At 39.1% G+C, this 27,476-nt stretch overlaps 1 protein-coding gene across 1 annotated transcript in view; it reads left to right on the forward strand.

Annotated features, from left to right (window-relative positions):
- The first annotated feature begins 2,228 nt into the window (after nucleotides 1-2,228).
- LOC145988182 (uncharacterized protein KIAA1143 homolog) overlaps nucleotides 2,229-27,476 on the forward strand; it is a 51,821-nt gene continuing 26,573 nt past the window's right edge. The window contains exons 1-2 of the mRNA XM_083123011.1: nucleotides 2,229-2,637; nucleotides 11,583-11,721. Coding sequence (XP_082979137.1) covers nucleotides 2,533-2,637; nucleotides 11,583-11,721 — 244 coding nt within the window. The 5' untranslated portion in view covers nucleotides 2,229-2,532. The remainder of the gene's footprint in view (nucleotides 2,638-11,582; nucleotides 11,722-27,476) is intronic.

Here is a 27,476-nt window from a genome sequence, read left to right on the forward strand (position 1 = left end):
GATTTTCTACTCACCACTTTCGGTTTCTTTCTGTCTAGTTTTTCATTTTCACTATCTTCTTCGACAGTTTTACAGTCTAGTTTCAGACATTGTTATACACTATAAAAACAGTATAAAACAGAACGACAACACACGAACGGAGATGCTACACTGAGACTGACCTAAGGCCAAAGGCATTTGACTGTTCTTTTCTCTACCGCTCCAAAATCATTCTTCTCGCCAAGTTACAGAAAATAGTGTTGCTAACCATAGTAACAGAATTCACTACAAGGAGTCAAACCTGTATCTTTTAATTTCTTCCCTTACTTTTATCGTACATTTTTCACATGAAAGAATTGAAAGGAAAATGTAACAAAATGTAAATTTCATTGACTCAGGGGTTGAATAATTGAATTTACGAATCTTAACGTATTTAAGAAATATATAAGGTATTCAAACGCTGAACTGTCAACACTGTGCGCGGAATGTGCTCCCTGTAAGGAGGGCGAGAGGTGAGAGTTTGACATTTTCCAGATGGCAGTGTCCCTTCCCCAGAGCTGACCGAAGCCTTGTCAAGGGAGCTAGTGTTTCCAGGAAATGGCCATGCTGCACATTCCACCCTCCTTCCTTGACACTTTGGTTTCAGTTGACCGAAAGGTTCATTGGACTATGTTCCTTTCTGTTAGTGTTGAAGTATTGTTATTCTATTGTTGATATAAACATCCATATTTACACCCCCCCTGTAGGGGGATGCTCCACTTTTCTGCTTGGGGAGGTGTTCACTAAAATTTGGGAGGGTGTTGGGGGGGTGTTAGGGGTGTGTGGATAAATCACTGGTCAAGACTGTACTTTAAGTATGTACTTTGTACCTTTTGGACACAGCCTTAGTTTCTTGAAATTTAGATGAATATGAATCCTAACATACTTCAGCAGTGGGGGAAAAAAGGGCTATTACCCCCAACTTTTGTCCCTGCAGTAGAGCTCTGCGGGATCTCAAAAAGTCGGAACCGGGATCGGCCAGGGGGGGGGGGATTCCCGTCCCGATCCCGACTTCGGAAAATGACTTCCCGACTTTTCGGGATCCCAAGCAGTCGGGAAATACCGAATGGTCATTTTAAAAAGTCGTCAATTCTCGACATTTTGTGCGTTGTAAATGTTTGGAAATTAACGGAAATTATTAGTTTTTGTACCAGAAGTGCAAAAACAAGCACTTAAGATGGAAATTACGTGTAGAATGCGAGATTTCAAGAGCCTTGGGAAATTTCGAACATATCCCGTCCCGAAAAGATCTCTACTTTTTCGGGAAATTGAGAATTTTCCACGTCCCGAATGTCTGGATTTGAAGAATTTCCCGTCCCGACCCAAAACATGCTGTCCCGCACACCGCTACCCTGCAGTATGGTAAACCTTATCTCCAAAGGTAAATAAACTGCCCTTGCCGTCACTGTACTCATAAAAATGAGTATTTTTCCTATAACGATTTTAACTATAATTTACTGGGAAAAGGTTGACTTTCTTTTGTTTAAAACATGTTTTTTCTTAAACTCATGTTTAAAACTATGTTTAAAACAAAAAAAACATGTTTTAAACAAAAAAAAAGTTTGTTTTGTTCTTTTTTTAAACAAAACAAATTTTTCCAACCCTGATTGTTACTACTATTCTACTTTTTTTAAAGGCCTTTACATCATACAAGAATTTCTGACGACGCTCTCTCTAAGCCATATGATAAAACGGACATTTCCACTTTGACATGAAAAACGTTTTAAATCCATTCATTTTACAGATAATGACACAAACATGAGATGTGCTAAATACTGTATCTCGGCTATATTTGCTTTCGTTCTCGGAAAACACACCTTGAAACACCGCTGAAATTCACCTCCTACGTCACAGATTTGAAAACGTCCTCTGCACAGACTAGACAGGCCTGACGTCATCCTTTAGAAATACGTGCAGGCAGGGCTTCTGCTCGTCCCGTAAACTAGCGTGGGCCGTGCAAACGAGTCATTTCTTACTGCGTGAAACAAGTATGTTGTTAAAACTTCCAGTGCAAAAATAATGGGTGCTCCATTTGTTATATATGAATTATACCCTAACAGTATAGCAGGATTTACTATGGTTCAGCCACTCGGCAGAGGGTTTTCATTAGGCTGACAAAGCAATTCGCGATTAAAATTACCACCTTTGTTGTGCGAGTATTTGTTGAATATGTTGATTCATTGTGCTTGGTAAGTTTTATTACGAAAAATTTCACCCCCAATAGAGTACTTCATCGAAGTTGGTAACTTAGTTTAAATCATTTCATTCCAACAATACGTACGATCTGTTACCATTGATAAGAATCGGAATTCGTTTGTCTGTTGTTTTTAAGTACGGCCATCGGCTTGAAGTTTCCCCTGCTGGTCTTCAATTTAGTGCAAGGCTCTTTGTATCTTACTGCGACATTTTAATTGTCCACCTTCCAGTTAAGTAGTGTCACGTATTTAAAGTGTAAATCAGAATGGTATATTTTATTTGTAAGTGATATTTTTTGATGGAACTATAAACCGAGTCATGGCAAAACGAAACGTAGCATACGTAAAACCTGAAGAACCGAAGTTCTTGAGACAACTGAAAGAACAAATAGGATACAAAGAAGGCCCGACTGTAGACACCAAGGTAAGAAAATGGCGCAAATTCCGTAGTCTTTTATGCTCTTCAACCTAGTGAAATTTGATTCTCTTTGCACACATAGATGTGTAGGTTTTGTTTGTTTGTGCGTGTGGAGGGGCGCTTGAAATCGGCAGGCCTGAAGCTTCAGGTTCGTCGAAGTCTGGACCACCGACTATACACACGACATTGTGAACTATAGTATGTGACATTCTTATTCGTACACACGGATTTTCAAAGAAAATGCTTTATTAAAATTTTGGGTACTATTATCGTATGAGGGGAAACACCTACGAATCATATATTTCGGACTTCTTTACATTGCTAACGTGTTATTTTCGAATGTGTAACATTTCCTAAAGTGAAATAATGCATATCAATGTCTATTTCTTAGATTTACGAGTACTTACTGTTACTTGTTGTTTCGAATCTGTAACACATTATGGCCGTGATAGCGTACTGGTTTAGGGGGCGTTCTGAGAGTGTTTTGTCGATTTATGCAGTGTTGCAACCACGTTCACCGGAAAATATCTACTTTCGTGCCCGGATTTGAAATCATGCTAATACGTCGCAAACCATTGACGTTAGCCCCAAAAACCATTTTCCGTAAGGTTAGGTTAAGTTAGGTTAGGCAAGCATAGTTAAAAAAAAAAATACTCGACACGTCATGTTCTAGTGAAAACACGGCGAGGCTGAAACACTGGCTACGGGGTTGCATCATCTTAACACATGGAACATTGCACTCGCGTGCAGAAAGCAAATGGCGGGAGCAGAAAAAGCATGCCGGACAGAGATTTTCGCACAAAACAACATGCATTCACATTAAAATGAATCAAATCTACATTCAGGAACTTCCACAACGCTAAAAAAAATGATTTCCGTAAGTACTTTCTCCTGTAAATTTGAAGGAATCCGTTTCCCTCATACGATAATGTTACCAAATTTTGAAAGCCGGGAAACTGATTTCTTGAAATATACAGGAGAAAGTACTTACGTAATTGAGTTTCTGTAGACTTGTGATAGGTCGTACAAGTGTTCTCTCTCATTGGTCTAGTTATTTCACCATTAATTCATGTTTGTATGTTGATTATTCACCGCATTGACGTTAGCCCCAAAAATTCACAATAGCACCACAAACCATCACGGGGATGAGGTATGCCTGCGAGGTTAGGTTAGGTTCCATTAGCACTCATTTTCACCGAAAAATACCTACGGAAGGGGAAAAACAAGGAAGATTAATTACTCGATATCTCGAAAATGGAAATTATTTTCGTTAAAAAAAGCTAAATCCCTTAGACACCATATGAACCAAGACTAGTTCATTTACTGTGGGCCTCCTCGATGGTGCAATGGTAGCATCTTCGCCTTGTAATCAAGGGGTCCCAGGTTCGATTCCCAGTGGAGGCACATAGTGGTTTGGATCCCACTTTAAACTGTAGGTCCATTCCCGATGAGCCTTACTGTGCATAAAGTGGATTTAAAACACTGAATGAATCCAATCCAATTCACTTATTGTGGGTTAGTATCAGGCCTGATTTTATGTATGTGTAGACCCAGAGCTGTCATCTTCATGACAATATGTAACTACTTTTAGTGCAAGTGTGTCAGATTGTCAGTGAAATTTTTATTTTTACTACAATTTCAAAGGTCTCATTTTTCTCATTATGTGGCCCTTTTCAATGCATTTTTCTTCCTCCCATGGAGGCCTAGGGTTCCCCCTGCTCAAAATCAAGACCTGCTAATGATGATTAATAGGTCAGACCATTTGAACCTCACTGTTATTGGAAAAAATAATTAAATCACTCACATAATATTACTTTTTTACCTACGTACTCTACTCACTCACTCTCAGAAATTATTTTTAGGTAGTCACATAACTCAGCAAGTAGTGCATAAAAAAATCAAGGGATGAAGATCAAAAACTGATTTCACCAGCAAGTACATTGGTTATCCAATTGCTAAAAAAAAAAAAAAGAACAAAAACATATATTTACAAACAATATATATTGCCATTTCATGTAAATACCTTGCACTACTTCTTGACACCATCATCGTTGAGGCATTTGTAGTTGGACACCAATTTCTGTATCCCTTCATCAAAGAGAGCAAACTATGTGTTCTTTGAACACATTGCTGTCACAGAACCTCTAGCCAACAAGGATGGATTTCATATGCATGAATGCGTGAAAGGTTGACCTAAGTTCCGATTGTTTAATTCCAATTTTGTCATGCTCGACAGACATCTTCTACATGGGTCAATATCTAATTATGTCTGTTAACACACGCTTCGGTACAGGGAGCGATTTTACAATACCGGGAATTTCTCCATTTTGTTTGAAATTCAGCATACTCACTAAATTAGGGCTCCTAATCACGAATCTGAAGTTAAAATTTGGTGCTCACGTGTCAAACTTGCAAAATAAGAGGGTCAGTCATCGCAACCGACAATGCACAATTGCTCATTATTTATCGCAAGATTTTCCGTTTCGAATACTTAAAGAACGAAATATATATATATTCCTGATATTACTACGACCCTAAAATTTAACTATGTTTACTAACCTAACCACGCGCCAATGGTCCGTGGGGCTAGCCATAATTCAGGAATTTCTATTCGTGAGCGCCAAATTTTAAGTGCAGATTCGTGATTAGGAGACCCAAATTTGTAAGTATCCGTAATTTCAAACAAATTGGAGAAATTCCCTGTATTGTTAAATTATACCCGGTACAGTAACGGTTCCTATTGTTTTATGATTTTTTTTTTTTTCAAATTCTCCTAGCAGGAAAACTAATTTTCATAGAAATTTGGCAATCATTGTCACACAAAATTTGAACCTTCCTTGAAGTAATGAGCACTGTTTGAATTTTGAACAAAGTTATTTATGTTGAAAAAGAAACAACTTAAAAATTACCTTGCACAAGCATGCCATGGACAATGTATTTTCCGTTGGCAAGCAACTGTAAGTATCGTAGACTAGTTGAAATTATTGTAGAAGTAAATCAGAACCTTAGTAAAATCCATTTAGAGATTTTATTTTAATGCTAAGAGAACCAAACCTGGCCTGCCTAACCTAAATACGAAGACATACATTGGTCAAAATCTTAAGTAATCTCTAAAACTCCACAGTATGTGTTAACATAAGTAAATCAAAATCGAACCGTGTTAAAATTGCATTCATAGTATGATGAAATTGCATTAAAATAAAAGGAACATGAGCCCATACTTCAGAGTCTTAGTGATTACTTACTGCATGTTTTATGAAGAACAATATTTCCCTTCAATATACTCCCACATGATTCTTTGTTTGCGAATAATAATTTGTTTACTGTCATCGTAGGCACAGACTGATGCTGCTGCTATCTACTTCACTTGCATGAGATGCGATAGGGTATTTCGTTGCTGAATGCTTTCGTTGTTAGGCAGGTTAGGTTTAGTGCTTGTAGCATTAAAATAACTTCCCTACATGCTTTAAATACTTGATCACGTAAAGTCATGTAACTCCCCTCGAGTGTAGCATGAAAATCTGCAAGAACTACTATCCCAATCGACCAGAAACAAGAAGGGCTGCTCATGTAAGCTACCTTTCAAATCATAATTTCTGTGGTAAATAATAATAACTTTTAACTCAACTGATTAGTTTCTCCAAGCTTTGAACTTAACTTTCACATCAGTTTCCAGTATTCTAATAACACGTGGCTTGACAGCCCTTGATCTCCCGACTGCCAGTCTCCCTCCCACGATCCTACCTAGAGGTGTGGAGATCTTCAACCAGTAATGGCGTGATGGGGGGGGGGGGGGGGGGGTCAGCACGTCGAACCCCCAGCCGTTGTAGGAGATTTCCGAGACCGGGTTACGCTACTCACTCATACCTCCCCAATTTCCTCACATTGGTGTGTTGCCACCGGTCCTATACACAGGCCAAGAACCCAGGCAGACCTAAACCCATGCTGTCCTGCAGTCTGAGTCCAAAGTACAGTGCCTTATACTGCACAGCCACGGAGGAGGCCTTCAGTATTCTTAAAGTTTTTAAATTTCGTCATTATATCTAATTCTCTACACTCCTTGTGAGTAAATAGGGCCAAAGATTCTTCGGAAGATTTTACGCTCAAGTGAGTCAAGTTGTTATCAGCTTGTTCCGTAAGAGTCCGTGCTTCACATCCATATACTACAATACTATGAATGAGTGTTTTGTATAGCATCACTCGAGCTCTCCAATTACATCTCTACATCTGATTAGAAGTAATATCGATAAGTAGGTCTGTTTGCTATTTAAATACATGCTTGTATTTCAGCCATTTCTTCATTTTTATGATTCAGGTTTGTACCTAGGTATGAGAAGTTGTTGGTCATTTCGATGTTAAAGTTTTCTGTTACCATGTTCTAGTTTCTTCCTTTCCTTGACTGGATTAGTATATTTGTCTTATTCTCGTTTATTTTTAGTTTTACTTTCTTGTCTTCCTCATTCAGGTCTTTTAAGACTTCCTTTACTCTTCTTAGTGTTAATATCATCTGCATATCCAACTACTATTTGTGTACATTTGTATTGCCTCTGGTATCAATTCGTAACTGCCTGATAACATATTCCAACACCAGGTTGAGGATGAATGGGGCCAGTTCATCTCATTGCTTTACTTCAAAGGAGTCTCCCAGTTCTGCTTTAATGTGTACGGAGGCGAAGGTACTCTTCATTGTCAGTTCTACCAATCTGATTAACTTCTGTGGTATTCTCAATTCTCTCATGATATGGCCTATCATATCTCTCTATATATGGAGTCATAAGCTTGCTGGAAGTCAACGAAGATTTGGAAGACATCTATGTTTCCTTCCCAACACTTCTCCAATATTTGTTTTACTGTAAATATCTGGTCAATGGTGGAGCGGCCTTTCCTAGAACCAGTCTGGTATTCCCGTATGATTGTTTCTGCATATGGTTCCAATCTGCTTCTTATTATTGATGTGAATATTTTATATGGTGTGCATAAAAGTGAAATACCCGTATAGTTCCTACATTCCAATTTGTCCCACTTTTTGTATATTGGACAAATTATGCTCCTCCGCCGGTCCTTAGACATTTCTTCTCGATTCCATACTTCTGTTATCAATTAAAACAGTGTCTGTTTGAGTTTGATCCCTCCATTTTTCCATAGCTCTGCTGATATGTCATCTATTCTTGGAGCTTTATTGTTTCTTTGAGCTTTTAATGCTTTTTCAAAATCTTGCCTTGTAGGGATTGACTGGTTCTTCATTTTTTCTGGCAATTCTTTTCCTGCTAGTTGGACATTCACTGACTGTGTTGAATGAAATAGTCTAGAGAAATACTATTTCCATCTGTGTTTGATTGTTTCCTTATCTCTCAGAAGTAGTCCATTGTTAACTTTACAACAGTTTGTTCTGATTTTAAATCCTTCTTTGAATGATCTTACTTCTTTATATGTATTGTTGAACTTAAATTGTTCTCCAATATTAATTATTTTCTCTGTTATATACTTCCATTTCTTTTTCCGGCATATTGTGTGTACTTCTTTATTCCATCTATCTAATTCTTCCTTTTGCCTTCTTGGACGACTCAAATATGCATGGTATGGTATTATTTCTCAATTCAACGATTTCTTCGCAATATTCATCAAACCATTCCTTTTTAATTCTCTTAATGCTTGTTCCAAGAACTTCCTTAGCTACTACCTTGTCATTATTCGTCATTGACTCCCATTTTTCCTCTATGTCTTCTGTAGGGTCATCTTTTTCACTCTGTAGTTTGGCTGACAATGATAATCTGAATTCTTTACTTGTCTCTTCATTTTGAAGTTATCAATGCTGAGTTTTTGAGCTTTGGAAGCACCATCTGCTCTAGCTTTCATTACATGGCATCTTAGGATTGCTTTAACTAAGAAATGGTCTGAGCCACAAGTAGCACCTCTGTATATTCTTACATCTATTATGTTTGATGCCCGTCTTTTTTGTATTAGTACATGATCTATTTGATTCAGTGTTGATCCATCTGGTGACATCCACGTCTGTTTATGTATTTTCTTGTGTGGAAAGAGTGTAGAGCTGATTATCATATTCTTACTTGTTGCAAAGTCTGTAAGCCATTGGCCATTGTCATTGCATTTTTTATGTAGACTGTGTAAACCAATTGCTCCTTGGTAAGCTTCTTCCATGCCTGTTTGTGCATTTATGTTACCTATAATCATGTTTGCATCATCAGATGGTATAGAGTCATAAAGTTGTTCAAGCTTATAGTAAAACTGGTCTTTTGTCAGTTCATCCTTGTCCTCAGTTGGAGTATGGGCATTTATAATTGTCATGTACAGTTTTTGTTTTCACTCTTTGAGAGGCTAACCTGCTATACTGAGGTAAATTTCAAGACACTGTTTCTTATTGATGCATCCACTATAAATGCCACACTACCTGCTTTCCAATCTATTGGTTTGCCACTACTAAATATTGTGTGTGATCTTGTGTCCCAGATTTCCTCTTTGCCACTTGTCTCTTGAAAGGCAGCTATCTTCACTCTATAAGATAGGAGTTGCTTTGTGAGTGTCTTCAATGCTCCTGCTTTCAGGAGAGTTCGAGTGTTCCCTGTACCAAATTCGTAGTCCATTTTTCTGCACTTGTTTCTTCTTCGGTTGCTTCCATCATTCCGAAGCTTCTGTTGGGGTTTCGAAGCAATGTGCATTTATGGGGTGAGAATGTCAGCCCCATGCCCAACCCCAAACCTGGAGGGCCAGGTTTTGCTTTTGGGGTTTCCATGCCCTAGGATGTTTGCTTTTCATAGCTCCAGTCTCCCCCCCCCCCCAGCCTGCCCAGCATTGGTATAGCCTGGGGGATCATTGAAGCATGCAAGCCCCACCACCAACTACAAGCTCTTGGAACCACTAGCTGGGGAAGTACTTACTAATACTTCCAGAAAACTTGCAAAAAATCATTAAACATTTGGAACTGTTACCACAATTTGTATTGCCATTTGATGTTCACACTGTACACTACTTTTAAACACAATTACCACCATTGTTGTTGTGGAACCTGTGACCAACAAGGAAGGATTTGGAAAGTGACATAATAGTGAATTGTCTATTCTCTCAAATCTTAGGGCCTCCCCAATGGTGTAGTGTAACACAGCCTTGTAATCAAGGAGTCCCGGATTCGATTCCCAGTGGAGGCATGCAGTGCATCGGGTCACACTTTCAACTGTAGATATAGTCTTGATTAACCTATTTGTGCATAATGTGGACTTGAAACAAGCATAATACAACTCTCTTCTCTTCAAATGCATGCACCAAATCATACACCACACACCATGTACATATCATGCACCTTCCCCCTTTTTCATTGAAAAGTCTCACCCATCTCTGTGCCATTAAATCACTCGTGCCATGTTCTCCTTACGCCTCCAACATTTGATGATAAATTTCAACTTGTTTTATGTTCTTTGCATTGAAGAAATGGATTACAGACCACATTTCAATTGAAATAGGTTTCTCGACTTTCGTAGATATAATAAGCACAGAGTACAATGAATAAATGCTGTTCAAATGTCTTAATTGGGCATCTACAGCTTGCCAAAGAATCAACACACTTGGTATGCTTCGGTGTCAGCAGATATTTTTGTATTTATTATTATTATTAGACAATAATAACTATAATAATTATTACAAACTAGTAATAACTGTAAACATTTTGGTGGCAAACTATTATTAATGCTGTTATTAAGTATATAACTGGAATACTTGTCCTCGATACATTTTTTACACTTCACACCATTAATGTGCATTCTCATAGTTATGCTATTTTATTAGTAACTTTTAGTTATTAAGTTTATGTTCTATAACACCTCACACCTAAATCTCATTTCAGAAAGTTTGGAAACTCATAGAAAGAACAATTTATTCTTTGGATTAAATGGCAGAATATTAAGACGTGGAGTTCTGATTTAGCTCCTTTATTTGGCACTCAATTCTGTGAGTCAACTTATTTTTTGTTTTCGATATTCTGCTAGAATGATAATTAACTTAACTTTTTTTCTGCTATTGGCTGTCAACGTTTTAAGTTTATTGTTTTATAATAATTAATAATATCAATTTCCAACTGACTGGTTATGCATGTTATATGCTTTCTTGGAAGGTGGAATTTGTTGGGCCTTTTCTTTAATTTTGAGCTACTTCACCCTTCACACCACCCTAGAGCCGAACTTGACTTGAAAAATTATTTTAGTTTTTCCTATTTTTATACTGCACTGGCAACCCAATATCCTCTAGCTCTTTTGCTATTTAGTTATGGTATCAGATAGTTAATAGTTTTGCTTTTGCATTTTCTTATTTTGTGTCAGTTTTCTGCCTTTTCTTAGGCTAATTATGACAATTAGAATGAATAATTAGATACAGTTGATGAAGGAACATCTATGCCCTGCAGGGGAGATTTATAAAATTTGCACAATTGTTCATATTTGAGCACTGTTACGTGACCTCATACAGCTTCCTTTGTAATCTGCCATACAGATTTGCACTCCTGTTGAAATGCAGTACTGAAAATAGGGTTATGATGTAAGAAGTTACTTAAATGCTAGAATCTCCACCCTTCTATCTTCTTTCATGAAATAAGAGGACTTGGCAAGTTGTTTTATTCGGCTATTATCACAATATTAAGGAATTTTAATAGTCAGTGGTTTTTGTCACATCTGCACTTTTAGCATCTCATTTTTGTGGGGGCCCCTAGGTTCTAGCCTAGGATTGCCTAGTGGCAAATTCCCCCGTGATGCCCAGACCTCGCAGTCAAACGTTGTGGGTCCAATTCAGACTTGGAATTGTCACTTGTGAGATCATAATTCAACCACTCAAACATACAGCATTTACGTTCGAGGAACGAAACTATAAATTAATTTAATTACATTTACTTTAATTTACTTCTGAGGCTAGGGATGAATTTGCAATAAATTGAAAACTTCCATTTCTAGAGGGAGTCCCTACCAGATGCTACAAATGAAGATTTTGAAGACCGAGATGACGAGCAGCCTGTGGTGGTGGTTTTAGAACCAGGAGATGTTTCTGCAGAGGAAGCAGCACAGATTAACAACCTACAAGGTCCAAAGATAGGTAGGATTTCAAATTCTAAGATAGTTCTAGTAACTGAAATTTCGAATTTTGTATGAAATGATCCACTATTGTGTTACCAAAATAAAATTTGGAGCATATGTCTAATAAGGTCCTTGCTTTGATTGTTAACTCCAGTCAATTGTTTGTGAGTGAAATCTCAGTCTTTTCATTGTTGCTGGCTTGGTTGTTCTAATTCAAGAATTGTTTATTAATATTTGTAGGTTTTCTCCTACTTAATTTATATAAAAATATGCCAATCCCCCCATTGTGCCTGTAGGACACATTCCCTTTCACGTTTAAAGATGTAAGGGTAATCTAAGTAGTAGTTATGGTTCTTTTACAAGGAATAAGTTAATTGATGGTACAAGTTTCATTTCAAGGTCAGAATATTAATACTTTATTTAATACTGTTTTTACAAATATATTCTGCTTCACAATCACATGCATTTAATAATAGCCCATGGCGCAACAGCCCGTGAGGGCCAGGTCTACCTACCAACTACCGCCCACACTCCCACATGTCTCAGCATTGTTGCAAGATCATCCAACCAGTTACGGGTTAACATGTGGTCAGCATGATGAACCCCTAGTTGTTGTAGGTTTCCATAACCATGTTATCCTACGCATCATAGCTCCTCAATTTCCTCAGATGGTGGGTTTCCACCGGTTCCACATGCAGGCCGAAATCTCGGAAGAAAAGTTTTTATGCTTCCCACAGGAGACTCGTACTTGCGTGTGTGGGACTCGGATGCATTTACTGCGCATCATTAAGTGGCGTGTAATAAAACAAGATTATACTGTCACGAAATCACCATCGAGAAAAAGTCAAGTGCGAATTTTACATATTTGCTTAACTTCAAAAATAAGTTTTCTTATTGTGGTAGTCCTTAATTATGACATGTAGAGGTGAAAATTTGCACATGAGCTTTTGAGATGCAAAATAAACTTTTTTCTATTACATTTCAAGATTTTTTTTAATATGATTTTTAACACAGTAACCTTACAGCACAAAGTTACTGCTGTGTTGTGTTGACCAACATCATGAGGACAAGTGGGGAGCCACTTCAATAGTGGTGAAATCCACCCCAAGAGCCTAATACCAGTAGCGATTGATCTTGATGTGCTGACCACACATTAACTAATTTATAAAGGAAGCTACGTAAAAGAGAAAGAATGAATCATTTCATAATTCCTTTAAAATGTGTTGTTTTTCATTTTTGAAGAACAGCAGTTGTGGCTACATGGACATTTGTCTGGAAGGAGAAATAGGCATGGAGCTTCCTTTGCACATCTACGTTTTCGCATATTCTTTCTCTGACTGTTATCACAATACTGTTCAGTATGCAATATCCCGTACCATAATTATAATCACACCTCACAGTACATATTTTCAAAAACTGAATGCATGAAAGCCAAGAATGTAGAACATGGGCAGTAGCGTGCCCGGGATTTTTGGAAGGAAGGGGTTACATGTACTTTTGTTTTAGTAGTCAGTCCTCATTTTGCTACATTTCTCTGCTTTTGACTTTCTTTTTTTTTTTTTGGAATACTTTGCCAAAGGGGATGTAGTGAACCCCACCAACCATCCCTTGGACACGTCACTGAGCCTGGTCTGTCACTGAAAGACAGTATTTTGGTGATGTTCTCTTTCCGATTCCGTATTTCGCTTGACTTCCTCACATATCCCTTACTCTCCTCAGATTTATAAACTAAAACGATTACGTGTCGTCGCCTTGTAATCAAGGGGTCCCAGGTTCGATTTCCGGTGGAGGCACATAGTGGTTCAGAACCCACTTTGAACTGTAGGTCCAGTCCCAATTAGCCTTACTGTGCATAAAGTGGACTTAAAACCCAATCAATCAATCATAAAACAATTTCATTTATAATAGTTTAATAACATGATAATCATAATGTAGTGACGATACTAGAATAGGAGATTCCCGTTTTCGAAAAAAATAGTTTTTCGAATTTCGAAAGTGACATTTTTCGTCTATCTTAGAAAAAAATATAGTTTTCGGCCCTTTTCTTTCTTTCGATTTTTTAATTATCGGAAAATTTTCCTTTCCCGCAATACGAACTGGAAACAGGATTAGAGACCCTTTATTTATTTTAAACAGTAGAATTAATGTGGGGAGCAACACCAACACAAACACTTCAATCTCAATGTCACAAAAGTTTAAGATATTCTCCGCAAAACACGGTAAAATAGAACTCTATTTACTAGGGCTGAGCCGATGCCGATGTATCGGTATCAGAGAGTATCCATTGGAATTCATTTACCAATACTTTCCCGACATATTTTCTTTCATGAGGTCCGCAAGAATGCCGAGCGAAATTTTTATGAATTTTAATTATCCTGGAAATTATGCAAAATTCGAACTTTCTTTTACATTTTCACACATTTTGCAGGGAAAACTGTATATTTATTTATTACGTAACATCTATTTTAATATTCTGATATAATTCTTGAATATTGTAAAGCAAAGTGTTCGTAAATTCATGCATATAATTGGATAAGAATATTACACACCAATATTGATCAATATTTTGAACAAATTTTAATTATTGCAATTTTCAAGTATCGGTGGGAATCGGGAAGTGTTCCGGTATCGGCTCAGCCCTAATATTTAGCAAAAATCAGACTGTTAACAGGGTTGTACATTTACGCGTAAAAAAAGGTTTCCGTGACACGTAAGGAACTGTTAATATACATAAAAAAAATAGAATAAAACATTATTTTTTGCGATGGTGATTGTATAGCAGTTGGCAGTGTAGTGACAGAAAACAAAAAAAGGATTTAAAAATCTTTCCTTCCGAGTTTGTGTTTTCTTGTATTCGATTTTTACAAACTGCTATATTTACATTCACATCATAATAAGCCTATGCAAGTGTACGGGAAAGGAATTTGAAGCTATTACTAAAACTTTAAAATCCAATCCAAATAAATTGTTGTTAATCGTTATGTTATGTGCAAGACCTATATATCAACAAGTTTCTCAATTTTTAAAAATATGTGAAAGAAAATTTTATTTTTAAAAACCTGATTGGTTTCTGGAACCCCCCCCCCCCCCAAATTCTTAGTTTCACTTTCATTTAAGCTGTGGCGTGAAGAAGACATTCTCTCTCTTTTGCGTATTGCCGTCCCATTATGAAATTTTGCACACAAATAGTCAATTGATGTCTTCAAAACATATATTTTTTTTTAAAAAAAAAATGGTTTGTGAGATTTTCAGAAAAACTTTTTCCCGTTTTTTTTAAAAATTGCAAAATTCAAGTAACACAGTCGTGTTGCATTTAAAATTAAAGCTCATTAAAAGCAGAAGAGAATGACGCCAATTTGAGCTCTCTAGGTTAAATAGTTTTTGATCTACATCTGTTTAAAGATTTCAAAATGTCGTCAAATTTTGGGATTTTTGCTTTTTTGAAAGTCAATAACTCAAAAACTAAGAGCCTAAAAAATCTGAATTTGGCAGTTTTTGTCCTCTTCATAGGTGGTATGTATAAACAAAAAATGTAAAAAAATCTGAATCCTAAAGGTTCAAAAATAATTGTTATCAGTTGATTTGACATGGAATGACCATAATAACTTTTATCTTCTGACTTCTCCTTTTCACGGTACGAACCTTCCGAAAACGGATTTTATCCTGAATGTATGCAACCTCGCAGCACACACGTTAACAATTGCCAGTAACGGATTAACTTTTGAATTACGAAACAAAACATTTGGCTCATGTGTAAGTAATCAAGTAGATTTCCGATTGGTATGTCGGAATAAGTCGCATGGTGAGGTAAATTTGGTTTACGTAAATTCTTCAAATACCTCGCTAACCTCGTCCCATTTATATTAGATTTGTCTATTGTCTCAAAAAGTCTTTGAAAGGTTTGGTCTCATTCTTGTTTCTAGTTTCAAAAGCCGATCGCAGACTCGTCTCTAAATTCGGGACGAGACCGAAAGGAAGCCTAGAATTATCTCGTTTTGTCACCAACTCTAATTTCAACAAATCCCCAAAGGCCAATGTAGGTATAAGTTTCGTTTTCCGAACGCCATTTGACAAAGTTACGGGGGGGGGGGGGTAGGTGAAGAGGCCCCCGAGGCGGAGTGGTTAGCACATTGCGCTACGACACCAGGAGTCCCGGGTTCGAATCCCGGCCTGAGCATTGATGTTTGTTAGTGTCCATTCATCAATTGCATTATATCATCACTCATCCCCATCTTCGCAAATTAGCCAAAAGTGGCACAAAAGGCGAAGTAAAATAGAGCAAATCAATCAGTCAATCAAAATCGGTGAAGCGTGTCGACATGTCTACTCTCTCAATTCACATTTTCATTATTTCAAGTTAAAAATCGAGGAGTTCCGGTATCGGATCTTGGATTTGAATACAAGATTCGCGGTTCGGATGCGGAGTCTTGAATCCGAAGATGAATAACGGATCCTATAAGTATGAATTTATCAGTGTTTTCCTTTAAAATTTTTAAAAAAATACATCAGGATATAACAACACCTGTTATGTAATCGCAAAATACAGTTTTCTCACATAATATCCGTGCAAAATCAATGGGAACTTCGAAATTCCAGGATAAGTACACTGCGCGCAAGTGTCGCGGGACATTTTTGCACACCCCTCTCATAATACTGGAAAAGTACCGGTCGGTATCGGTAAACAAAATCTCTCCGATACATTCCGATAGCGATACACCGGCTCAGATGTAGTTCCTCCCAGTTGCCCTCACAATGCTGGGTCAACACCAAAATGTTGGAGCCGGCCCCTGTGTCGGAGTTAACCACATCGGTCGCGGGTTCGAATCCTGGCCTGGGCATGGATGTTTGTGAATGTCCATTCATCGTATCATCACTCATCCCCGCCTTCGCAAATTTGCCAAAAACTGGCACAAATAGTAATATAAAGCAAATCCATCAAGGAGAATGTTGGAGCTCCCACTGGGGATCGAACCGGAGCCACTGTCATAAGCAAGAGCACTTGCTTTTCCATTTCGTTCGCAGGAGCATATATGTATAAGTAATTCATGCTTGTCTTACAGTAAACAGTAAATACTTTTCGGTCAATAGGAAAGTAATATAAATTCTCATAATTGTCACAATCACCACAAAATCAGAAGATTTTACGTACGTTTCCTATGGCGTGGGTCGTTCTTAATTTTTGAAACGTTTCCGTGCCAAGTTCGCGGACATAGTACTTGTAATTTTATATATGATGTGTGTCGAATTTTACCGTTATCTTTATATTTTTCATTGCATTGTACGTTCTTTTTTTGTGGTATTTTACATCGTTTTCGTACTGTTTAATTACGAAATTACAGTCTTATTGATTGATTCCTTTTTTATTTTACTTTTTTTGGTGTTCTTTCTTCAGTGGCGTATTCTTTACCTCGGTAAATCAACTTTTTTCATGTACATAGAAATTGCCTGAAGATTTGATTTTTGTTTTAATTAATATATAATAAATATATGGATTATTGTGGTAAACCAGGTCAAATTTTCAGAATGCGCTACTGGTGTTCTTTTTCAACCCCTTGGGTTAATCGCGACGTTGGAGACGAAATGATAATGCAACAAAGAAAGTGATACATACATGCCTTAACAAAAGATCGAACTTGGGACCTCTGGCTTCGTAGCGCGTTCACCGCGGTCGGCGATTCATAACCCAATCTTCTGCCAATTCGGTTCGAACAGTAATCTATAACTCCATACTGCAACTTAAAGCGCGGTGAAATTCATTCTTGTGTTTGAAGAGGAACATTTATTCTGTAATTGAATGAAAATAAAAGAAAAAGATGAAAGCAATAAAGATCATAAAAATGTAATGGAAATCAAAGAACTTGCATGTGTTCTTTACAGAACCAAGAGCGCTATAGCCTAATGCTTTTTTTGTTTTGTTTTTCTTTTGCCCGAGAATGACGTCATGAGTGTACTCCCCCTCCCACTCTTGTGAACTGTTGTATAGAATGCACGAGTGACGTTTCGCATTGCAATCACATACCACCCGCATTCGGGTACTGTACGTGCATTTGTTATAGCACATACATTGTAAGCGAAATAATGCATTATGGGTAACCTAATAATGTAATGTTGCAATATCCATGCCGGCAGAACGCACATATCGGCTTATCGAGAAGTGGTATTTATGGTGGACCGAACCATTCTCGCTCGAAAGGGGTGAAGGTAGGAGTGAGTCTGTGTGTGTGTCCCACTGTGCGTGTGTGTGTGTGCGGTCACGTGACATCCACGCTTTCAAACCGAACATTTCCCGGATGTAAAACGTCAACGCTGAATCGAATTTTATGCCGCGTACTCTTAGTGCGAGAGTTGCTCGCTAGATGGCAGGGTGAGTTTCAATTCGTGCTGGTGCAGGAGGTCCAACTGCGTTCACATAACACCAGATCAAGCTGTCTTTGTTTTTGTGTGCGAGAGCAACGTGTGTAGGTTTGCAGCACGTGAAGTATTAATATTTTTAAACGCTTGATAACTCTGAACTTCTAAGAGGAACAGTATATAATTCTTACATGTAAATAAAACAGTAATATAGTGAAGTGCTCCCCTGTGCTTTGCACCACGCCATAAAGGAGTTTAGGGGGTGTGGAATTAGGGCTCCACACTTTCGTGATCACGGCCGAAGGTGGGGGTAATGAGATCAGCACCACGCCCCTGGCCACCTTTAACCCCCATCCCCCGAGATTTTGATTTGATTTGATTTAGTTTATTTTACTTCGCGTTTTGTGGCTCTTGGCTAATTTGCGAAGATGGGATGAGTGATGAAATTATGAAATTGATGAATGGACATTCACAAACAACCAAGCCCGACCGGGATTCGAACCCGGGACCCTTGGCGTCGCAGCGCGATGTGCTAACCACTCGGCCCATCCCCCGAGAGTTTCGTCCAAAGTACCCGCTGGGTGGGCGCCGGAACCGCTTGAACAGATGGAAAAATCCCGGTTCTACCCCGCCGGATATCGAACCCGGGTCTCTCGCATGGTAGTCAGACGCCCTGACGACGTTCGGTTTCATTGCCCAGGTTTTCAAAAACCCAGAAGCGAGATACGTAATATTTTCCGAGTAATTTGATGTTATCATTGTCATCATCTGATAAATATAACAAATCGTACGGTCAAAGTGCTTTTCGTGTAAGATCAGTTGTATTCAACATTGTGCAAGAATGCAGCAAGTACATCTTGCCGGCCTCTATGGCGAAGTGGTTAGCACACCGCGCTACTACGCCAGAAGTCCTGGGTTCGAATCCCGGCGCGAGCGTTGGTGTTCTTTGTGAATTTCGTGATATCATCGCTTAGCCAAAAGTGGCAGAAAAGCGAAGTAAAATAGATCAGTCAACAAGCAATACATCTATAGGCTATTACATTTTGTTCTCATAGTGTAAATTATTTTTATTTGATTTTTATTATTTATTCGCGTAATGTACATTTTCCTTTTTTAGCATTGATATTTAGCATTTTAGCAAGATTCTAATCCTGCCGTTATCTGACCGCTTGTGAGTGGTTTTGTGGCTGCGGACTTGAAGACGTTGAAAGGTAAGGGCTGTGCAAAGTACACTCCTCACAAAAAGTTTTAAATATTGTTACGTTAGACAATAGATGATAGACATAGCTTTTAAAAGCTACAGCACTTGGTATTTGTCTGGTGGACGTTCTCGTCTTTGGCCGACATGTGCCACCGTGACTATCACATATTGCTTAATATAATAATGTGCCTAATGTATCAAACATATCCTTGTACCCTTGAATTTTTGGAAAGTTCGCCTTGGAAACCGGGAATAATGCTTGAATTTTATCATGATCATATAGTGGGCACCGTGATATAAACTAACCGGGACTGGACCTACAGTTTAAAGTGGGATCCGAACCACCATGTGCCACGGCCGGGTATCGAACCAAGGATCCCTTGATTACAAAGAGGTGACGTTATCAGTACGCTAATCGGCAGGTCGTGTTTATATGTATATGTTCACGTAACCATCTGTGTTGATCTCCGTGACGGATTGGTTATGACCGCGCTACGACACCACAGGTCTCGGGTTCATATCCCGGCCTGGGCATATGCGTCCCTTTTGAGTGCCACTCCATCGTATCGTCAGTCACCCTCATCGTCGCGATTAGCCAAGAGTGGCAGAGAAGCGACGCTAAATAACCAAAGAAACGGGGGTGTTCGATTTTTTAGTTACCAGAAGTTACTCGAGTCGAGCCAGGCTAAGTCACTCCCAGCGCGGGACCCACCTTTGCGGCAGTGACCCGTTGTTACCGCGTTTGCCTACGAAGGAACTTGCAGTCAAATAACTCATTAGGCCTACGGCTGGCGGCCTGTTGGAGCAATGAGCGACAACCTTAGAATCACTCCTCTTCGAACCGGCCAGCAGGGATACAGGAATTTGTCAAAATAATCGGTCTCCACCGTGAATGGGGAGCCGGCTTGACTCTTGCACAACAGTTCATCAATTGACAGTAGAGGTGTCCAGGACGGATTTTTTTGGCCGAGGCGAGATCAGGACGGGCAATTAAAAAATCCGACGTTGGGGAACATTCCCTCAAAGTTACATATCCATATGTTTTTTGTTACGACGTCACTCCCCATGCATGCTATGATACCAAGTCGCCTTTGTTGACAAAGTTTTGAGTTGATATTTTAGGTTAGTACTGAAAACACAGTCTTATCGTCGGGAAAAGGCTATCAGTGTCTGTTCATTACAATGTCTGCCATGACTGGCTATAGGAAAGCTGACTTCCCCATAATAATTTTTAAAATAAAAATGAAATCCCAGTTTTAGTTTTTAAAATACTACACCGATAAGCTGTAATTAAATTGGTCAGTATAGTTAGCAATTTTGACTTCGACTAGTTTTCATCCCTGCAGAAGGGACCTACCCGATGACGTAGTGGTAAGGTCGTCGCATTGTAATCAAGATGTTCCTGGTTCGATACCCACATAGTGGTTCGGATCCCACTTTAAACCGCAGTTCCAGTCCCAATTGGCCTTACAGTGCCTAAACTGGACTTGAAACAAACTAAAATAAACAAAGACTAGTTTCCATCCCTGTAAAGCGGAATTTATCTTGAATGTTTGCAACTACGGAACACAGTTTTACAATTGGCATTAGCCGATTAACTTTGCAATTTCTATAACAAAATATATGACCTCCACATAATCAAGCAGATATTATCTTGGTATGTTTGATTAAATCGCATAGTAAAGTAAATTTGGTTTAGATAAACTTTTTCAAGTAACATGCATCTATTTTATTAAAGTAGTAGCTGATTAGCCGGCGTTGCCCGGGTATTTATTTATCCCAACCTTCTATTAGACAGGAATATAATGAATTCTAACTATAGTGTAAAATGAACTTGGAGTTGAACGGCATTGGGAGTGTTACTATTCATCTTAGCGACCCCGACAACTATTTATTCCACACTAATATCTGTCGTTTTCGATTATTTTTACATCTTACCCCCACCCCTAGGGGGTGGCAGGAGTGTCTTACTCCCCACAGTATTTCTTTTCAGGTTGCAAGTGATATGCTTACCAAGTGTGGTTGAAATCGCTCCAGGCGTTCCAGAGTTATGCCGGAACAAACAAACACACGCATATACACACATATATACATTTTTATATATATACGTAGATTGGAAAATTAGTCTCGGTTTTCCGGACTTCTGTCTTATTTTCAATCTCTGTATCACATTTACCTGCAATGAAAAAGTAAAAATTAAATGAACACGCACAATTTGTTTCAAGTAATACATAGGACCAGATAAGGTTGACTTTATTTCGAGTTGGTCCACGCCGATATTTCCGGGTTTAAGCTTCTGGATGGTCCCTGTTATTTACAAGTGTCCCTTCAGCTGCTTAACGTAGCCATTATTAGGGGCCTCCCCGATGGCGCAGTGGTAGCGTCGTCGCCTTGTAATCAAGGGGTCCCGAGTTCGATACTCGGTGGAGGCACAAGTGATTCGGATCCCACTTTAAACTGTAGGTCCAGTCCCGATTAGCCTTACTGTGCATAAAGTGGACTTAAAACAACATATCAATCAATCAATATCAATCAACGTAGCCATTATTCATCTTCATCTTTCGATTGTCCAAAAGTGACGCAGAATAAGAAGAAAAATGCACGAGGACAGCAGGATTGCATCTGATGCTCCTTAAATGTTGACCACCTGGCTATACAACGGGGTTCAACGTGTTGCCGAGCATTCAGGACCACGCTATCTCCGATACTACAAAGCCCACCCTGGCGCACAGGCGAGTATAATTGTGCCTTCTCTTGGAATCGAAACCAGGATCCCTTGATTACAAGGCTGAAACGTTAAAGACCCACCCAGACACGTAAGTTTGACTATTCACATTATGTTCCTTTGCAAAAGACCAGTTTAAAACTTCTGTTGGTGGTCTGTTTTTAGAATAGTTTAATTTCATATTAATTTCATCAAGTGAACCCAAGTGCACCGATCTCAACCATTGGCGTACGCAGACTCTTTCGGGGGGAGGGGGAGCTTTTCCTGGAGTGGAAACATTGTCCCAGGGAGGGTAAGGAATATATACGAAATTGTGTCAGTGCTTTCGTTTGATTGATTTAAAAATGGATTAACATTTTGTTTTAGTTTCTAACGTTAAAACGTACAGTGAACCAAATAAATTTTCACCATTCGTTTTCCAAGGGGGCTAAAGTGCCCTACACTGATACGTCCAGGAACTCAACAAAGAGAGATAGACGCTAACTTCAGATCGGAGATCCCCCCTCCTGAACCATGGAACTACTTCCCATATTTGAAAATACATGGCGATCTATCAAGAGAGGATTGAATTTGGTTTATAAAAAACTTTAAGATGCAATGAATTTATTCTTTTGGAGCAAGAAAAATAATTTCTTTACATTAACTAGTTTCTTTGATATCGGGATATCACTTTGGATTGCTTCACTGTCACGTTCAGACAGGTCGAGGGATCTAATGTATGTTTCCTTGAGATACTGTTTGGTAGAAGATCAGTCCACCAAAATTTATATTTCTAGGTCTGGTAGTGTTCGAGATAGTTGACACGGAAACGCCGGCTCGGTGGTAGACTTTCGATCTCGCCATCGAAATTCCCGGGTTTGGAAATCCGACTTGGAGATGGGTGTTCATTGTGTCCCTTCATCAATTTCATGTAAGCATCTCTTCGTCGCGATTAGCCAAAAGTAAAAAAAAGTGACGTAAAATAACAAGAAATTACAAATATAGACACGGACAGACTTGCATGATCTGCGCATAATGGCCCTTTTTCAGCTTTGCTAATCGGTACCGTGGAATTCCTTCATTATATCCATCTTTATCTTGTAATAATAGCGATCATAAAGTTGGCAACGCTGCTCCCTAAATATCCGATCTTCTAGAATGAGGTGTTGTCGTGCAAGATTTATAAAGTGGAAGTTGAGTTGAATGTGCAAATCTTTCTTTCTGTGAAGAACACAATTTTCGCTTTTGAAGTGAAAATTAAAGTTTTTTGTATTATGTCTACATCTCAAAGCTCAGTTCTGGGTTATATCAAGCTTTCCCCCCCCCCCCTTTTTCAACCGCTTCCCAAGCTACGCGACCGAGCGCGCGCGCGCGCGCTGTTGCACATTCACTGTTCCACACACACACTTACACAATCTTCCTCACACAGAAAGCCTCGAAACCTCCCCCCTCTCTTCCCTGTCTCTCCGCTCCCCTTCGTTTTCGTAAAAACCTAACGCTTTTGTAACAACGTTCGTGATTGGCCGAATGCGCTGCGAAACATTTTGCGTTGTAGGTTGGCGCACCACGTAGATCGTGCATATTAAGTTACACAGAATGCACTAACGAACTACACTGTATTTATCCTGTTTTCAGGAAATCTTTACTTTTGGAGTATCGCAAAAAGGAAACAATCCCAATAAATTGCAAATGTCATAAATAGTAATTTTAAGAGTAAAAATTGTATGTTTCTTTAATAATAATAATGAAGGTTTCTTTAATATTTCTTTCTCGTGATCCGAAAAAGTACACGCTGGACCGCACAATACCAGACGTTTTGGGTTCAATGCAGGCCCGTGTGTATACAGATCAAGCGTGGTAGGCTTTCATTTTTGCCTTGTAATCAAGAGGTATCGGTTTTGACACACGGTGGAGTCACAACTGATAGTAGTTCGTATCCTACAATAAACAATTGGTCCAGTTCCGATTACCCCGTCTGAGTATAAAGTATTTTTTGGCTTTGTGGTGTTCATTGTTCACAATTTAAAAATTCAGGGGATAAAATAATAGGATGGGTGGACAGAGAAAGCTAATTTGTTCGTGATTTATTGTTAATGTAAATTTATCACTACCTTTTTTCTTTTTTGCTTGGAACATTTTGTCATATCTCGCCACTCGAAAATTCGATTGAGCTTCGAATTCAAAGCGAGATCTGTTCCGATACTCGTATTCGTTCAGAAGTTACAGGCACACTTCTGATAATATGCAATTTTGAACTTTGGGGGGGGGGGGGAGGAGAAGCAAGGAGGGGATAATTTCGTAAAAATATTCCCCTTAATGTGATCTAACGTCAGTCAAAATTCACCTTTTCCCTAAATTGTTGTGGGTCAATGCCTAGCCTATGTTTCAAGAGCCCTAAACGTCGATGATGTAGATTTCTCTCACCTTTACAAGTTTGAAAGAGATATTCCTGTCCTTTGAGAGAATGGTAGAACGTATGTAACTGATAAAGAAACCAGACATTTGTGGAACACTTTTCCTTGGAGTAGAAGTTCAGAAGTTTTTACAACTTTGAGTACCTGGACTCTTATTGTAAGTAAATACAATAATATTCTTGAAGTAGACGCCCATTGCACAGTGCAGTAAGCGTCCATACCGCCTTGTAACACTATGAAAACAAAATTACTGCTTAGGAGTACCAACATCTTCTGTAGGCCAGCATGGCTTGTACCTATCAAAGTCTGAATGGGATACAAGGACGATTTGAGTGTACCGTAAAAAGTTAGATTTGAAGAAAGTCACTTGTAAGGGTTTATCCATCTCGGGGGAAGGGGGGTAAGGCTAATGACAATGAGTCAAAATGACCATAGGTTGAGGTGTTGAGGGAATTTTGAGGGTTGTTAGGGGTGGGTGGATAGCTCCAGGGCTCGAGTGATGGACATGAACGAGAACTTCCGGTTTGTGAATATATGGAATGTGAAGTTCAAGAACATCCTTTTGCGTACTCTAAGTTGCAATGAAATGGTTCACTATGAATTCATGGACAGCAGGTAAATCGACTGTTATTTGGAAGTGCTGACAAGGTTACGGAAATCTGTTCAGAGGAAAAGACCCGAATGCTGGACTGACAGTGACACGTGGATTCTCCACCATGACAATGCTCCTGCACATGATACGCTAAGGTACGCAAGTGCCTGGCTAAAAATGGACCATCCACCTTATTCACCTCATGGTCGGCTGTCACTTTTTGGTTCTTTCCAATTTTTTTAAAAAAAATGTATCCTGATCGGACAGAGATTTGCTGCCGTTTACAACGTTATTGCGAGGTATTCCAAGAAACGCTTTTCAAGACGGGTTCCGCAGTAGCACCATCGTTTCGCGAAGTGCATACAGCTTCCTTCACAAGGAGAGTATTTCGAAGCGACATCATCAACCGCTAGTCCACAGGTAGGCAAGTTTTACTTTCACGCGGCATATCCCACTTCGTACAAATGCATTTATTTCTACCAAGAAAGAAAAGATAACACCACGCTGAGGCAGTATTTTATAAATAACGTCATTAATTGATGCCTAAAATATAAGTCACTATAGTACAGGGTGATTAAAAAAGAATTGACACTTTTTAATTGTTGTTTTGTCTATTATAATTTACTTATGTGAGCACGAGTTGCACGTTTACTGATGGGAAAGATACTATACAGTGTCGGCGACCAGTGGACCGCCCTGTGACCTCTTACCCTATGACCATTTATACCAAGAGGAAGTAAACTGACCTTGCCCCCCTAGTTTTGACTTACAATCGCCGCTGCTGTGAAAGAACAAAGTCTGTAACGAAAGCCAACTTTCGAGTTTCGAGACCAATTTGACAAACTACCGCCTAAAAGGCATGAAGAGATCCCGGGTTAGCAGGGGTGCCCATCCCCCCAAGGCCAGTGGCGTATCCCCCCAAAAAATCGTCATGCCCCCCAAATCATATCATTCGCGCCCTCAAACCATATCGTAATCCGCACAAAGTATTTAATTACGACATCGTGTATACCCAAAGTAAATTTTTCTTTGCTTTACTGAACACTATACTTGATCTACCCCTCCTCCCTAAACAGGGGCCCATCACTCAAACCACCCCATAAATCGTTCATCATATCGAGAATATCGCTTGTCTTGTAATGCAGCTATAGTATAAAAACTTCACATTCACCTCATTAAAGCGCCAAACACGCATCCTAGCAAAACAATATTACGACCGAAGCGTGCAAGAAAATGTTTACATCCATTTCTCTGCAGGCTTTCAAGAATATTAATTTAATAGGATGCCAATACTTTCTTAGCCTTTTCCAGCTTCTCCTTTGGCACATTCGATGTCGAAAACGTGTGGATACCATATCGCTAAATACAGTCTCCAAAATTTAATGTTCGAACTCTCTCCTTCACTACAGAAATCCCTTGACACTGTCCTCCCAAAAATTTAATTCAGTACCCCTCCCCCCAAGAACCCACATGTCAATTAAGGCCTAGTATGTAAAAGTTGGATATCTCTCCTCCCCACCTTTGATAATACCCTTAAACACTTTATTTTCTTCATATGGTGCATTTAAGGTGTAAAATCTTTACATATATTTTGGAAAAAGATGTAAATGTCGAATTTTATGTTATTTGAAGAGAAAAAGTCCCTCCAAAAAGTTTCATTGGCGCAACCTGTGCCATAATCCCCCTGCGGGGTACATTTGTAAAGCACAGAGCAATGGAAGGTCGTCAGTATTAGAAGAACGTGTGGGACGGATTCCGAATCCATTTCATCTCCGGCGGTAGAAATCAACACATGCAGCCAGGGCCCAGCTTTGCTTTCCACAACCCACAGTGCGGAGGGTGTTGAGAAAACGTCTTCCTGAGCTGATCGGCATCGGAAAGTATCGGTCGGTATTTATTGTCCAATACCGGCCGATACTCTTCTGGCAATTTTGGTCTTCCACGCGGTCCTCAAGAATACCCCGCAACACGTTCAATTCAAGGAGTCTATATCCTGGAAATTATGCAAAATATGATATTTCTTTTTATTTTGTACCACTTCTGTGTGGGAAAGAAACTGAATTTTGTGATTACATAACGTGTAATTTAATATTCTGTTGAATTCTTGAATATTTTAAAGCAAAACTGGTAAATTTGGTGCTTGTAATTGGGGTGGAATAATCGCCCACTAACATTAATCAATATTTTTGAACAACTTTTAATTGCTACAATTTACAAGCATCAGTTGATTGTTTTGCTTTATTTCACTTCGCTTTTGCGCCACTTTTAACTTGCGAAGGCCAGCCCAGGATTTGAACCCAGGAGCCCTGGCGTCGTAGCACGATGTGCCAACCACTCCGCCACGGGGCCGGCTACATGCACCGGTATCGGTGGGAATCTGTTAGAGTATCGGTATATGTCGGCCATTATGGACTCTGTTCTTGTAAATTCTGGTGTTGCGATCAAGAACTACACGCTGGTAAAACCCTAACCTGTTTTCAATCGTCTCGACTAGCCAAAAGTGAAAGAAAAG

Source organism: Lepisma saccharinum, chromosome 5 (genome assembly GCF_977018435.1).
Source record: "Lepisma saccharinum chromosome 5, izLepSacc3.1, whole genome shotgun sequence".
NCBI classification, from domain to species: Eukaryota; Metazoa; Arthropoda; class Insecta; order Zygentoma; family Lepismatidae; genus Lepisma; species Lepisma saccharinum.